General features: G+C 44.2%; 1 protein-coding gene across 2 annotated transcripts in view; it reads left to right on the forward strand.

Annotated features, from left to right (window-relative positions):
- YJU2 (YJU2 splicing factor homolog) overlaps window positions 1-15,536 on the forward strand; it is a 133,943-nt gene that overhangs the window by 22,006 nt on the left and 96,401 nt on the right. For both annotated transcript variants that reach the window (XM_056571862.1, XM_056571857.1), the window contains exon 3: window positions 14,239-14,383. In XM_056571862.1, the coding sequence (XP_056427837.1) occupies window positions 14,239-14,383 (145 nt within the window). The remainder of the gene's footprint in view (window positions 1-14,238; window positions 14,384-15,536) is intronic.

A 15,536-nucleotide genomic window follows, 5' to 3' on the forward strand; every position in this document is an offset into this window, starting at 1 on the left:
TTTTATGGACAGGTGCCCAAAACTGAACAGCATATTCCAGGTAAGGCCGTACCAATGCTTTATAAAGGGGGAGTATTATGTCCCTGTCCCTTGAGTCCATGCCTCTTTTGATACATGACAATATCCTGCCGGCTTTGGAAGCAGCAGCCTGACATTGCATGTTATTCTGTAGTCTGTGATCTACAAGTACACCCAGATCCTTCTCTACCAGTGACTCTGCCAGTTTAATCCCCCCTAAGACATACGATGCATGCAGGTTATTAGTACCCAGATGCATAACTTTACATTTATCCACATTGAACCTCATTTGCCAAGTGGATGCCCAGACACTTAGTCTATCCAAGTCATCTTGTAACTTATGCACATCCTCTATAGACTGTACTGTGCTACAAAGCTTGGTGTCATCTGCAAAGATAGAAACAGAGCTGTTAATACCATCCTCTATATCATTAATAAATAAATTAAACAACAGCGGGCCCAGTACAGAACCTTGGGGTACACCACTAATAACCGGGGACCAATCAGAGTACGAATCATTGACCACCACTCTCTGGGTACGATCCATGAGCCAGTGTTCAATCCAGTTACAAACTAAAATTTCCAAACCCAAAGACCTTAACTTACCTGTCAGACGTCTATGAGGGACAGTATCAAATGCTTTAGCAAAATCCAGAAACACTATATCCACAGCCATTCCTCTGTCAAGGCTTCTACTCACCTCTTCATAAAAGCAAATTAGATTGGTTTGACAACTTCTATCCTTAGTAAACCCATGCTGGCTATCACTTATAATACAATTATCCCCTATGTATTCCTGTATGTAATCCCTTATAAGTCCTTCAAACAATTTACCCACAATGCACGTTAGACTTACCGGTCTATAATTGCCTGGCGATGACCTAGAGCCCTTTTTGAAGATTGGCACCACATTCGCCTTGCGCCAGTCCCTTGGCACAATACCAGACACCAGAGAATCTCTAAATATCATGAACAGGGGTACAGATATTACTGAGGATAGGATATAAGATGCCTGATCGCGGGAGTCCCGCCACTGGGGACCCCCGTGATCTTGCACGCAGCACCCCGTTTGTAATCAGTCCCCGTCACACGGGGGCGGAGGCGTGACGTTACACTCCACCGACCCTGTGGTCGCCAGTAATCAGACCCAGAGCGAACACGCTCCGGGGACAGATTACAAACGTGGTGCCGCGTGCAAGATCACGGGGGTCCCCAGCGGCAGGACTCCCGCGATCAGGCATCTTATCCCCTATCCTTTGGATAGGGGATAAGATGTGTAAGCACCGGAGAACCCCTTTAAGGACTGAGCCCTTTTTCGCAATTCTGACCACCGTCGCTTTACGCATTAATAACTCTAAAACGCTTTTACCGAATATTCTGATTCTGAGAGAGTTTTTTCGTGACCTATTCTACTTTATTTTGGTGGTAAATTTTCGTCGTTACTTGCATCCTTTTTTGGTGAAAAATCCCCAAATTTCATGCATTTTTCTAACTTTGAAGCTCTCTGCTTGTAAGGCAAATGGATATTCCGAATAAATGTTATTTTTATTCACAAAAACAATATGTCCACTTTATGTTGGCATCATAAAATGGACATATTTTTACTTATTGAAAAAATTAGAGGGCTTCAAAGTACAGCAGCAATTTTCAAAAATGTCATGAAAATTGCAAAATCTGAAGGGACAGATGTTACAGAACTACAACTCCCAGCATGCCTGGGCAGTCTAGGCATGCTGAGAGTTGTAGTTTGGCAACAGCTGGAGGGCTACCGTTTGGGCACCACTGTAACAGTGGTCTCCAAACTGTGACCCTCCAGATGTTGCAAAACTACAACTCCCAGCATGCCCAGACATGGGCATGCTGGGAGTTGCAGTTTGGCACCCACTAGGAAGGGCAGTAGTAAAGATCGCTTACATCCCCCCTTCCTTCCCCTCCCCCCCCCGCCGTCGTTTCTCTACGTGCGCCGTGATCTCCGCTGTCTCCAGCGACGATCAGTTGTCCCCACGCATCTTCTTTGCAGGTATCGGCCTCCATCTTTTCCCCCCGTTCTGCCCGACAATCCACTGTCCTGCGCTGCCATTGGTCAGAATAAGTTCTGACCAATGGCAGGGGATAGGAGGAGATCACAGCACTGCGACCTTGCTCCTATCCCTCAGGATGATCGGGGCTGTCACTGACAGCTCCGATCATCCTTATTTTCCGGGTGATCGGGTCACCGATCGCCGACATGGGGGGGTGTCTCAGGACCCCCCTTGGCGATGTGCCGGGGTGCCTGCTGAATGATTTCAGCAGGCATCCCGGTCCGGTCCCCAACCGGCTAGCGGTGGGGACCGGAATTCCCACGGGCGTATGCATACGCCCCATGTCCTTAAGGACTCTGGATGCAGGGCGTATGCATACGCCTGGCGTCCTGAAGAGGTTAATGACAATTCTTCAAAGTTGGATGGAAAAATGAAAAAAAAAATTTTTTTCATTAAAATGCTGGTGTTACCCTAAATTTTTCATTTTAACAAGGGAAAATAGGAAAAAAAAGCCCCCCAAAATTTGTAACCCCATTTCTTCTGAGTAAGAACATACCCCATGTGTGGATGTAAAGTGCTCTGCAGGCGAACCACAATGCTCAGAAGAGAAGGAGCGCCATTGGGCTTTTGAAGAGAAAATTTTGCCGGAATTGAAGGCTACGCGTGTTTACAAAGCCCCCATAGTGCCATAACAATGCCCCCCACATGTGACCCCATTTTGGAAACTACACACCTCACGTAATGCAATAAGGGGTACAGTGAGCATTTACACCCCACAGGTGTCTGAGAGATTTTTGGAACAGTGGTTCGTGAAAATGAAAAATTTCATTTTTCATTTGCACAGCCCACTGTTCCAAAGATCTGTCAAACGCCAGTGGGGTGGAAATACTCACTGCACCCCTTATTAAATTCTGTTAGGGGTGTAGTTTCCAAAATAGGATAACATGTGGGGGGGGGTCCACTGTTCTGGCACCACGGGGGACTTTGTAAATGCACGGGGGACTTCCATTCCAAACTATTTTTTTTTTTCCCAAAAGCTCAATGGCGCTTCTTCTCTTCTGAGCATTGTAGTGCGCCAGCAGAGCACTTGACGTCCACACATGGGGTATTTCCATACTCAGAAGAGATGGGGTTACAAATTTTGGGGGACATTTGTCCTATTATCCCTTGTAAAAATTTTACATTTGAGGGAAAACTAGCATTTTAGTGAAAAAAAATAAAAAATCCTTTACACATCCAACTTTAACGAAAAGTCTTCAAACACCTGTGGGGTGTTAAGGCTCACTGGACCCATTGTTACGTGCCTTGAGGAGTGTAGTTTTCCAAAATAGTGTGCCATGTGTTTTTTTTCCTGCTGTTCTGGCACCATAGGGACTTCCTAAATGTGACATGCCCCCCAAAAACCATTTCAGAAAAACTCACTCTCCAAAATCCTATTGTCGCTCCTTCCCTTCTGAGCCCTCTAGTGCACACACAGAACACTTCACATACACATATGAGGTATTTCCTTACTCAATAGAAATTATGTTACACATTTTAGGAAGATTTCTCTCCTTTTACCCCTTGTAAAAATTCAATAACTGGGTCTACAAGAACATGCTAGTGTAAAAAAATGAAGATTTTGAATTTTCTCCTTCAATTTGCTGCTATTCCTGTGAAACACCTTAAGGGTTAACAAACCTTTTGAATGTCATTTTGAATACTTTGAGGGGTGCAGTTTTTATAATGGGGTCATTTATGGGGTATTTCTAATATAAAGGCCCTTCAAATCTGTTTCAAAACAGAACTGTTCCCTGAAAAATGTTGATTTAGAAAATTTTTTGAAACATTGGAAAATTGCTGCTATACTTTAAAGCCCTTCCAAAAGCAAAAACATGTCAACTTTATGATGCAAGCATAAAGTAGACATATTGTATATGTTAATCAATATGTAATTTATTTGGAATATTCGTTATCCTTATAAGCAGAGAGCTTCAAAGCAAAAAAAATTCTAAATGTAAAATTTTTTCATAAAATTTTGGAATTTTTCACCAAGAAATGATGCAAATATCGACAAAATTTTACCACTAACATAAAGTAGAATGTTTCAAGAAAAAACAATCTCGGAATCAGAATGAAAGGAGTTATTAAAGGGGTATTCCGGTGCTTACACATCTTATCCCCTATACAAAGGATAGGGGATAAAATGCCTGATCGTGGGAGTCCCGCTGCTGGGGACACCCGGGATCATGCATGCGGCACCCCGTTTGTAATCAGTCCCCGGAGCGTGTTCGCGACGTCACGCTCCGCCCCTCAATGCAAGCCTACGGAAGGGGGCGTGATAGCTATCACGCCCCCTTCCGTAAGCTTGCATTGAGGGGCGGAGCGTGATGTCAAACGGGGGCGGAGGCGTGACGTCACACGCCGCTGGCCCTGCGGTCGACCGTAATCACGCTCATGCTCCGGGGACTGATTACAAACGGGGTGCCGTGTGCAAGATCCTGGGGGTCCCCAGCAGCGGGACTCCCGCGATCAGGCATCTTATCCCCTATCCTTTGGATAAGGGATAAGATGTGTAAGCACCGGAAACCCCTTTATTGTTTAAAGTGACAGTGGTCAGATGTGCAAAAATGGCCGAGTCCTACACGGAAAATTGGCTGGGTCCTTAAGGGGTTAACCTGAGTTAATATTATGGGAGACTTCAATTTTCCGAATATAAACTGGAAAACCAAAATAGCTAGTTCTGACAGGAGTACAGATATTCTAAATTCCCTACTGGGATTATCTCTACAATAAGTGGTTAAAGAGCCAACCCGGAGGGAGGCCATTTTGGATTTGGTATTCACAAATGGGGATTTGGTGTATGATGTTAGTGTAGCTTGGGATCTAGTGGTAGTGATCACCAGTTAGTGTGATTTAATATAAGAACAGTGAAGGAGTGACACCACACAAAAACAAAAGTTTTAGATTTTAGAAAAACAGACTTTTCAAAAATGAGATTAGTCATAAATGAGTCCCTATCAGAATGGAAAGGATCACGTGGAGTCCAGGAGAAATGGGACTACTTAAAAGATGCATTATTGAAGGCAACAGAAAATTGCATTAGACTTGTCAGTAAAAGCAGAAAAAGGAAGAGACCACTGTGGTACTCAGCAGAAGTGGCCAAAATAATAAAAAACTAAAATCTAGCATTTAGTAATTATAAAACAACCCAGAGCAATGAAGATAGGGAAATCTACAAGATTAGGCAGAAAGAGGCCAAGCAAGTTACATAGTAATATAGTTCATAAGGTTGAAAAAAGACCATCAAGTTCAACCTATAACCCTAATGAGTCCCTACTGAGTTGATCCAGAGGAAGGCAAAAAACCCTCATACTAGAGGTAAAAATTACTTCCCAACTCAAGATATGGCAGTCAGAATAAATCCCTGGATCAACGTTCTGTCCCTATAAATCTAATATACATAACCAGCAATGTTTTTACTCTCCAAAAATGCATCCAGACTAGGGATCGACCGATAACAATTTTTTAGGGCCGATACCGATGATCAGTGGCCTTTCAGGCCGATAGCTGTTAACTTATACCGATATTCCGGTATAAGTTATCGGCTATTTCTCCCCCCCCCCCCCCCCCCGACCCCGAAGAAGCCCCTGCAGATCATTGATTTAAAGCGGGCGCTTTAAATCAATGAGCTGCAGCGGCTTTTGCGGGGCCAGAGACCGCCGCCCGCTTCTCTCCCCCTGCCTGTCCTGGGGTCCTCCTGAGACCAACTACCGCCGTTGCCCCCCCCCCCCCACCTATCCTCTGGCCAGAGACCGCCGCTGCCCGCTTCTGGCCAGAAGTAGCGTGGGCCCCGGGAACATCGTTATCAGATTATCGGCAAGGTAATTGCCGATAACGTCCAGAATCATGAATATCGGCCAAACCGATACTCGGTCGATCCCTAATCCAGACCCCTTTTAAATTCTTTTACAGAGTTCACCTTGACCACCTCCTCTGGGAGACAATTCCACAGTCTCACTGCTCTTACAGTAAAGAACCCCAGTTTGTGCTGGTGTAGAAACCTCCTTTCCTCTAGACGTAGAGGATGCCCCCTTGTTATAGATACAGTCCTAGGTATAAATAGATTATGGGAGAGATCTCTTTACAGTCCCCTGATATATTTAAATATAGTTATTAGGTCTCCCCTAAGCCGCCTAAGTTTTTTCTAAACTAAATAACCCTAATTCTGATAATCTTCCTGGGTACTGTAGTCCTCCCATTCCCCGTATTACCCTGGCTGCCCGTCTTTAAACCCTCTCCAACTCCACTATATCTTTCTTGTACACTGGTGCTCAGTACTATGCACAGTATTCTATGTGTGGTCTGACTAGTGATTTGTACAGTGGTAGAATTATTTCCTTGTCGTGGGCATCTATGCCCCTATTGATGCACCCCATGATTTTATTTGCCTTGGCAGCAGCTGCCCGACACTGGTCACTACAGCTAAATTTACTGTTAACTAAAACTCCCAAGTCCTTTTCCACATCAGTCGTCCCAAGTGTGCTCCCATTAAATACATTATCCCAGCCCGGATTATTCCTCCCATGTGCATTACCTTATTACCATGTGCATCTGCCACTTCCCAGCCCAAGCCTCCAACCTATCCAGATCCATTTGCAACAGTGCCCTGTCCTCTATTGTCCTCTAGCGTTTAGTATCATCTGCAAAGATTGCTACTTTAGTATTCAACCCCTCTACAAGGTCATTAATGAAAATATTAAATAGGACAGGACCCAAGACTGACCTCTGTGGTACTCCACTAGTAACGGTCACCCAATCAGAATAAGTACCATTAATAACCACCCTCTGTTTCCTATCACTGAGCCAGTTACCTACCAACTTACACACATTCTCCCCCAGCCTAATCCCTCTCATTTTATGCACCAACCTTTTATGTGGCACCATATCAAATGCTTATGAAAAATCCAGATATACAACATTCAGCGATTTCCCCCTGGTCCATTCTGGAGCTCACTTCCTCTTAAAAGCTGATCAGGTTAGGTTGACAGGACCGATCCCTCATAAAGCCATGCTTTCAAGATATTCCAAAATAGCATCTCTAAGAAAACGCTCAAACAATTTACATACAACAGAGGTTAAACTAACAGGCCTATAATTCCCGGGGTCACTTTTTGTCCCCTTTTTAAATATTGGCACCACATTTGCCATGCACCAGTCCAGGGGAACAGTCCCTGTTACTATAGTGTCCATGAATTTAAAAAATAGGGGTCTGTCTATTACATTACTTAATTCCTTTCGAACACGGGTGTGAATACCATCTGGACCTGGCGATTTGTCTATTTTGATTTTTTGTACGCAGCACTGTACTTCTTCCCGGGTTAGACAGATGACCTGTAAAGGGGAGTTTACCTTATCTCGCTGTATTTCACCTGGCATTTCATTTTCCTCAGTGAATACAGTGGAGAAGAATTTGTTTAATATATTTGCTTTTTCCTGATCCCCGTTTATAATTTCTGTTTTTTAAAGGGCCTACACTTTTTGCTTTTTATATAATTAAAGAACATTTTGGGGTTAGTTTTAATCTCTTTGGCAATGAGTCTTTCTGTCTCTATTTTTGCGGCTTTTATCTGTATTTTACATATTTTACTTACATATTTTTCTCTATAGCTTTTTAATGCTTCTTCACTGCCGTCCTCTTTTAGTAGTTTAAATGCTTTATCTTTGTTATTTATTGCCCCCTGAACTTTTTTTAATTCATCCATATTGGTTTTCTTTTATTTCTGACCCTTTTATTCCCATAAGGTACCGTTTTTATCGGGGTATACCACGCACTGGCCTATAACACGCACCCTCATTTTACCAAGGATATTTGGGTAAAAAAAGTTTTTTTACCCAAATATCCATGGTAAAATGAGGGTGCGTGTGTGCGTGTGTATACCCTGATACACCCCCAGGAAAGGCAGGGGGAGAGAGGCCGTCGCTGCCCGCTTCTCTCCCCCTGCCTTTCCTGGGGTTTAGAGCCCTGCTGCCGGCCCTTCTCTCCCCCTGGCTATCGGCGCCGCTGCCCGTTCTGTCCCCCTGACTATCGTTGCCGGCGCCGATTGCCAGGGGGAGAGAAGCGGCGCCGACAGCCAGGGGGAGAGAAGGGGCAGCGGCACCCATTGCCGGCGCCGCTGCCCCGTTGCCTCCCCCCATTCCCAGTGGCATAATTACCTGTTGCCGGGGTCGGGTCCGCGTTGCTGCAGGCCTCCGGCGTGCGTCCCCTGCGTCGTTTCTATGCACGGCGCGGCGCACTGACGTCATGCGCCGCGCCGTGCAGCGCATAGCAACGACGCAGGGGACGCACGCCAGAGGCCTGCAGCAGCGCGGACCCGACCCCGGCAACAGGTAATTATGCCACCGGGCAGGCAACGGGGCAGCGCCGCCGGCAATGGGTGCCGCTGTCCCTTCTCTCCCCCTGGCTGTCGGCGCCGCTTCTCTCCCCCCTGGCTGTCGGCGCCGGCACCGATAGTCAGGGGGACAGAATGGGCAGCGGCGCCGATAGCCAGGGGGAGAGAAGGGCCGGCAGCAGCGCTCTAGACCCCAGGAAAGGCAGGGGGAGAGAAGCGGGCAGCGACTGCCTCTCTCCCCCTGCCTTTCCTGGGGGTGTATCGGCGTATAACACGCACATAGACTTTAGGCTAAAAATTTTAGCCTAAAAAGTGCGTGTTATACGCCGATAAATACGGTATATACATCTTACAGTGAGAGTTTAAGATATTTTTAAAAGTCTCCCATTTTGTGTCAGTATTCTTGTTTTTGAGGTCATTACCCCATTTTATATTGTTTAGGTCTTCTCTGAGTTGGTCAAACTTTGCCTTCCTTAAGTTCACTGTTTTTGTGGCCCCTCGAGAGATTTCCTTATTGAAGAACAAGTTATGTTATATTATGATCACTATTTCCCAGGTGTCCTTCTACCTGCACATTAGTTACTCTGTCAGGTCTGTTGGCTAATATTAAGTCCTCTGGTCGGTCTCTGCACCATTTGGGACAGATAATTGTCTTTATCTATAGTCAGAAACCTGTTACCTTTATGAAATTCACAGGTCTCAGTCTCCCAGTTTATATCAGGATAGTTAAAGTCCCCCATTATTATCACCTCATTCTGATTTGCTGCCTTGTTTATTTGCCTCAGTAATTGATCTTCTGCCTCTTCCAGTATGTTTGGTGGCTTATAGCAAACCCATAATGCACTAAACCCCAGGGCCTAAGCCCGGGGTAAAAAAAACCCTATTGCTTTCCCCTAAAAAGTAACTTTTATTGTGTACTAATAAAATGTCCCAAAAGTAACGCTTTAAAATTGATACCAGGTGTACCTAGTACTTATAACATTAAGGTCAAGAGAATAGTCTCCACTATTTCTCTAAAGATAGCCCTGCAGTGGCTAATTGTATAGAGTTGCCGGTGCCGGTGTACTGGTGCCGCTTAAAAACAAAACACTATTGCCGCCTCAGCATTTTAGTTAAAATAATTTTTTAAATTTTTTTTTTCATTTTTCCATCCTACTTTAACGAAAATTCGTCAAACACCTGTGGGGTGTTAAGGTCCACTGAACCACCTGTTACATTCCGTGAGGGGTATAGTTTCCAAAATGGGGTCACACGTGGATATACATTTTTTTGCATTTATGTCAGAACCACTGTAAAATCAGCCACCCCTGTTCAAATCACCAATTTAGGCCTGAAATGTACATAGTGCGCTCTCACTCCCGAGCCTTGTTGTGCATCCGCTGAATATTTAGCATCCACATACGAGGTATTTCCTTACTCAGGAGAAATTGTGTTAAAAGGAAAAAAAAATGACTCCTAAAATTTTTACCTCTTGTGAAAATTAAAAAGTATGGGACAACACCAGCCTATTAGTGTAAAAAAATGTAAAATGTTACACTAACAGGCTGGTGTAGACCCCAACTTTTCCTTTTCATAAGGGGTAAAAGGAGAAAAAGCCCCCCAAAATTTGTAGTGCAATTTCTCCCAAGTACATAAATACCCCATATGTGGCCCTAAACGGTTTCCTTGAAATACGACAGGGCTCCAAAGTGAGAGAGCGCCATGTGCATATCAGGACTAAGTTAGGGATTGCATAGAGGTGGACATAGGGGTTTTCTACGCCAGTGATTCCCAAACGGGGTGCCTCCAGCTGTTGCTAAACTCCCAGCATGCCTGGACAGTCAGTGGCAGTCTGGAAATGCTGGGAGTTGTTGTTTTGCAACAGCTGGAGGCTTTGTTATGGAAAGACTGCCGTACGATATGTTTTTCATTTTTATTGGGGGGGACAGTGTAAGGGGGTGTATATGTAGTGTTTTACCCTTTATTTTGTGTTAGTGTTGTGTAGTATAGTGTTTATAGGGTACATTCACATGGGTGAGTTTACGGTGAGTTTCCCGCTAAAAATAAATATGCCGCAGCTCAAACTTGAAGCAGGAAACCCACTTTAAACCCGCCCATGTGAATGTACCCTGTACATTCACATGGGGGGCGCGCGCCAAACATCCAGCTGTTAAAAAAATTCAACTCCCAGCATGCACTGACAGACCGTGCATCCTGTGAGTTGTAGTTTTGCAACAGCTGGAGGCACACTGTTTGGAAAACAATTAGTTAGGTTCTGTTACCTAACTCAGCCTTTTCCAACCAGTGTGCCTCCAGCTGTTGCAAAACTACAAATCCCAGCATGTACTGATCGCCAAAGGGCATGCTGGGAAATGTAGTTATACAACAGCTGGAGGTACGAAACTACTACTCCCAGCATGGCGAGACAGCTGTTTGCTGTACGTGCATGCTGGGAGTTGTAATTTTGCAAGATTTAGAGGGCCACGGTTTAGAAACCACCGCACAGTGATCTCCAAACTGTGGCCCTCCAGATTTAGCAAAACTACAAATCCCAGCATGCCCAGGCAGCAAACAGTTGTCTGGGCATGCTGGGAGTTGTAGTTTTGCAACATCTGGAGGGCTACAGTTTACAGACCATTTTATAGTGGTCTCCAAACTGTAGCACTCCAGATGTTGCTAGTCAAGAACTCACTGGCTTCTGTAGTTGCAGGTTCGTCACCGGTAGGTGACCTCCACCGCCGCCGCCGGTCACACCACAGTTCCCCCGTTCTGCCCTGACTACTGTGGGTGGGCAGAACGGGGGAACCGAACTTTAACCCCCCCCGTCCTCAATCTACTATATGTCGGTCGCTTCTGACCAACCAATAGGAGGGGTGGCACCCATGCCACCTTACACCTTTCCACATTAACTGGCTTTTTTTTAAGCAAAATACTCTGACACTAGTTAGAAAGATATAACATGTATACCTTCTATTCATGCTCTATTAAATAGTGCTGCTAGTTCAGTAGACAATTTGTATGTGACAGATTTGCTTTTAAGCTGTCATTCCAGTGAATAAAAATGTTCCATGGACAGGGGTAGCCTGATAAGAGGAGAATTTTTTTTTTTTTTTTTTTCTATGATAAGACATAGGGAACCATTCTAAATACTGGATTTATGTATCAAAGTTGTAATTGTTTTTGACTGTATGTTGACCTTCTCATTTGGGATTAGTGTAAAATTATCGGGAAGGGACATGGCTTCACACACTGAAATTGTAGCTAAAATCTATGCTAGCTTCAAACGATCGGTGCGCGGGCAGCCAATGTACTGCCTTTTTAAAAAAAAATTTTAAGCTGCAGGCAATCAGAATGCCATATTTAAAGGGGTTCTCCGGTGAAAACCTTTTTTCTTTTAAATCAACTGGTAGCAGAAAGTTAAACATATTTGTAAATGACTTCTATTAAAAAATCTTAATCCTTCCTGTACTTATTAGCTGCTGAATACTACAGAGTAAATTCTTTTCTTTTTGGAATGCTGTCTGATGACATCACGAGCACAGTTCTCTCTGCGGACGTTATTATAATAATAATAATAATGCTTTATTTCTTGTTGACCTTAGTGGGATTTGAACCCAAGTCCCCAGCACTGCAAGGCAGCAGTGCTAACCACTGAGCCACCATGCTGCCCTTAGCATACATCTGCTATGCATGGTTGCTAAAATGGACAGAGATGTCAGCAGAGAGCACTGTGCTCGTGATGTCATCAGTGTTCCAAAAAGAAAGGAATTTCCTCTGTAGAATTCAGCAGCTAATAAGTACTGTAAGGATTAAGATTTTTTAATAGAAGTAATTTACAAATGTGTTTAACTTCCTTCCACCAGTTGATTTAAAATAAAACAGATTTTCACCAGAGTACCCCTTTAAATCCATAGAAGAACAAAGATGCAATGTATAATTTGTGACTTCACTGCTTTTTTTTTTCATGTTTGCACTTTTTTTTATGCCAGTTTCATATGTGGAAAATTTTTACGAATTTTGCATTTTTTTTTCCAATGCACTTTTTGTCATGTAGTTTGTACACTACCTATTAAGTGGGGGAAAAGCTGTGACCTTTTTAAAAAGGTGCATAATATAATACATGTGTGTAAAAAAAATTACTAAACTTAAACCACACCCACTTTGTGTGGCGCCTAATAATCACAAATACTCATTGAAGCTTATACATTGCGGCTATTTCTCTGTTAGAAGAGTGACCGGTAGAGATGAGCGAAGTTAGTGATTCGATTCGTCACGAACCTCGCGGCTCGGCGTTTGCTGACTTTAATATAAAAGGAGATTGGGGGGCTCACACTAATAAGATGTGGAAACAATATGCACCGAGGTTTCTGCGTTACACATAACCCACGTGTCAATTAGTGGAAGCAGTAAAAGAAATGGATGCAGACCTCAAGGTATATATTTGTATGTGAAATGTGGTGTATAATTGTAAGAGTAGGAAATAGTTGGGATAGGACTGGTTGTATATATAACAGTATTTTATTAAATTACACAGAATAGTCCAAGCAGGGCCCTTATATCCCAGTCCCATATAAAATACTGTTATATTGGACTATTCTGTGTAGTTTGCTGATTCTAGCCTGCATAAATTAGTTCAGCTTTCAGGTGCTCCGGTGGGCTGGAAAAGGTAAATACAGTCCTAGGAGACTCTCTGCTTGGACTGTATTCACCTTTTCCAGCCCACCGGAGCACCTGAAAGCTGAACTAATTTATGCAGGATAAGTCATCAACTGCCAAGCCGAGAAGTCGTGACGAATCGAATTACTATAACTAACTTCGCTCATCTCAAGTGACAGGCAAACCTTGATAAATTTCTCCCCCAAAGTCCTTGTTAGAGGTGGTTTAATATTTTAGTACTAGTGTCATGATAGTTTGTTTTTATTAGAGCAAAAGTTTGTAACAGATTATATATATATATATATATATATATATATATATATATATATATATATATATACCATTCTTCTGTGGCATACAAAAATAATTTATTACCAGTTACTACCTGTCCTTTTCTTTGACGTTCAGGGTATAATGATGATATGGATAACAAATACTGGTTACCTGTGTGGGTCTGATTTGGGGTGAGAGGTGTGGTTGGCCAACCAGAGCTATTGATAAATACACACAGACTGCTCAGTATATCAAAAATGAGCTTAGCTGTTTATTGGAAGGAGTTACCCATCTTTATACACAGAGTACACGTCATAGGTTTTAAAATGTTTACATATGCAGACTTTTGTCATCCAGTAACCAGAAGACATCCCCCAGACATCTGTCAAATCTCACAATCATTGGCGACCATCCCTGACATTTTCTAGAGATGTTTTATTGACTAATTGTCCCTTCTCTCATGGTCGGCTCACCACAAATAGAACCATATCCTATGACCTTGCTCTTAGAATCGAACTTGTTTTTCTGGTACATTTTATACTTTATATTAAGTATTTTCTATATCAATGGGGTCTGTATGGATATGGCATGCATAGGATTGAGAGAATTGCAGCATAAGGCTGGATTCATACAGTCTTATTTTCAGCCATTTTCTTGTGTGTGAACACAGCCTAAATTGGCAAACATGCAGTGACTTTCATACTGGAAATATTTGGGCAGCTCTGAGGGAACAGGAGTAGGGTTCTAGTTTTCACACATTATTAGAAAAATGTTATAAACTGCCAGTAGTGTGTGCTAATTGTTGTCAGTTATCTTGCACTGCAATAGCGTGTTAAATGTAGTTTTAGTGTAAGCAGAGTTTTACTGCAAATTATATGGCATGTCATGATCTTTAACTGGATTTTCTTTCTTTATTGTAGGTGCAAAACATGTGGAGAGTATATATATAAAGGGAAAAAATTCAATGCCCGGAAGGAAACTGTGCAAAATGAGCAATACTTAGGCCTCCCTATCTTTCGCTTTTATATAAAATGTACACGATGCTTAGCTGAAATCACATTTAAGGTATGGAAGTCCCCTAAAAATGCAAGTTAGAATGAAAAAGTAATGAGGCAATCGTAAGTGATACTATGTGGCTTATTGATCGTTGATGTCTGGGCTGGATTAGGACATGTACCGTATATACTCGAGTATAAGCGGAGTTTTTCAGCACGATTTTTCGTGCTGAAAACACCCCCCTCGGCTTATACTCGAGTGAACTCTCCACCCGCAGTGGTCTTCAACCTGCGGACCTCCAGAGGTTTCAAAACTACAACTCCCAGCAAGCCCGGGCAGCCATCGGCTGTCCGGGCTTGCTGGGAGTTGTAGTTTTGAAACCTCCGGAGGTCCGCAGGTTGAAGACCACTGCGGCCTTCGACATCATCCAGCCTCCTCTCACCCCCCTTTAGTTCTGTACAGTACTCACCTCCGCTCGGCGCTGGTCCGGTGCTGCAGGGCTGTCCGGAGAGGAGGTGGTCCGGTGGGATAGTGGTTCCGGGCTGCTATCTTCACCGAGGAGGCCTCTTCTAAGCGCTTCAGGCCCGGCCCCAGAATAGCAACGTTTCCTTGACAACGACGCAGAGGTACGTTCATTGCCAACGTACTTCTGCGTCATTGTCAAGGCAACGCCTCTATTCCGGGCCGGAAGCGCGGAGAAGAGGCGCCCCCGGTGAAGATAGCAGCCCGGAACCACTATCCCACCGGACCACCTCCTCTCTGGACAGCCCTGCAGGACCGGACCAGCGCTGAGCGGAGGTGAGTACTGTACAGAACTAAAGGGGGGGGGGTGAGAGGGGGCTGGATGATGTCGAAGGCCGCAGTGGTCTTCAACCTGCGGACCTCCGGAGGTTTCAAAACTACAACTCCCAGCAAGCCCGGACAGCCGATGGCTGCCCGGGCTTGCTGGGAGTTGTAGTTTTGAAACCTCTGGAGGTCCGCAGGTTGAAGACCACTGAGGGCGGATGATGAGAAGAGGATGATGAAGGGGGGGTGTGGGATGATGACAAGAGGATGATGAAGGGGGGGGGTGTGTGGGATGATTACAAGGGGATGATGAAGGGGGGTGGGGATGATGACAAGGGGATGATGAAGGGGGGATGTGTGGGATGATGACAAGGGGATGATGAAGGGGGGATGTGTGGGATGATGACAAGGGGATGATGAAGGGGGGGATGTGTGG

Source organism: Hyla sarda, chromosome 1, assembly GCF_029499605.1.
Source record: "Hyla sarda isolate aHylSar1 chromosome 1, aHylSar1.hap1, whole genome shotgun sequence".
In the NCBI taxonomy this organism is placed as follows: Eukaryota; Metazoa; Chordata; class Amphibia; order Anura; family Hylidae; genus Hyla; species Hyla sarda.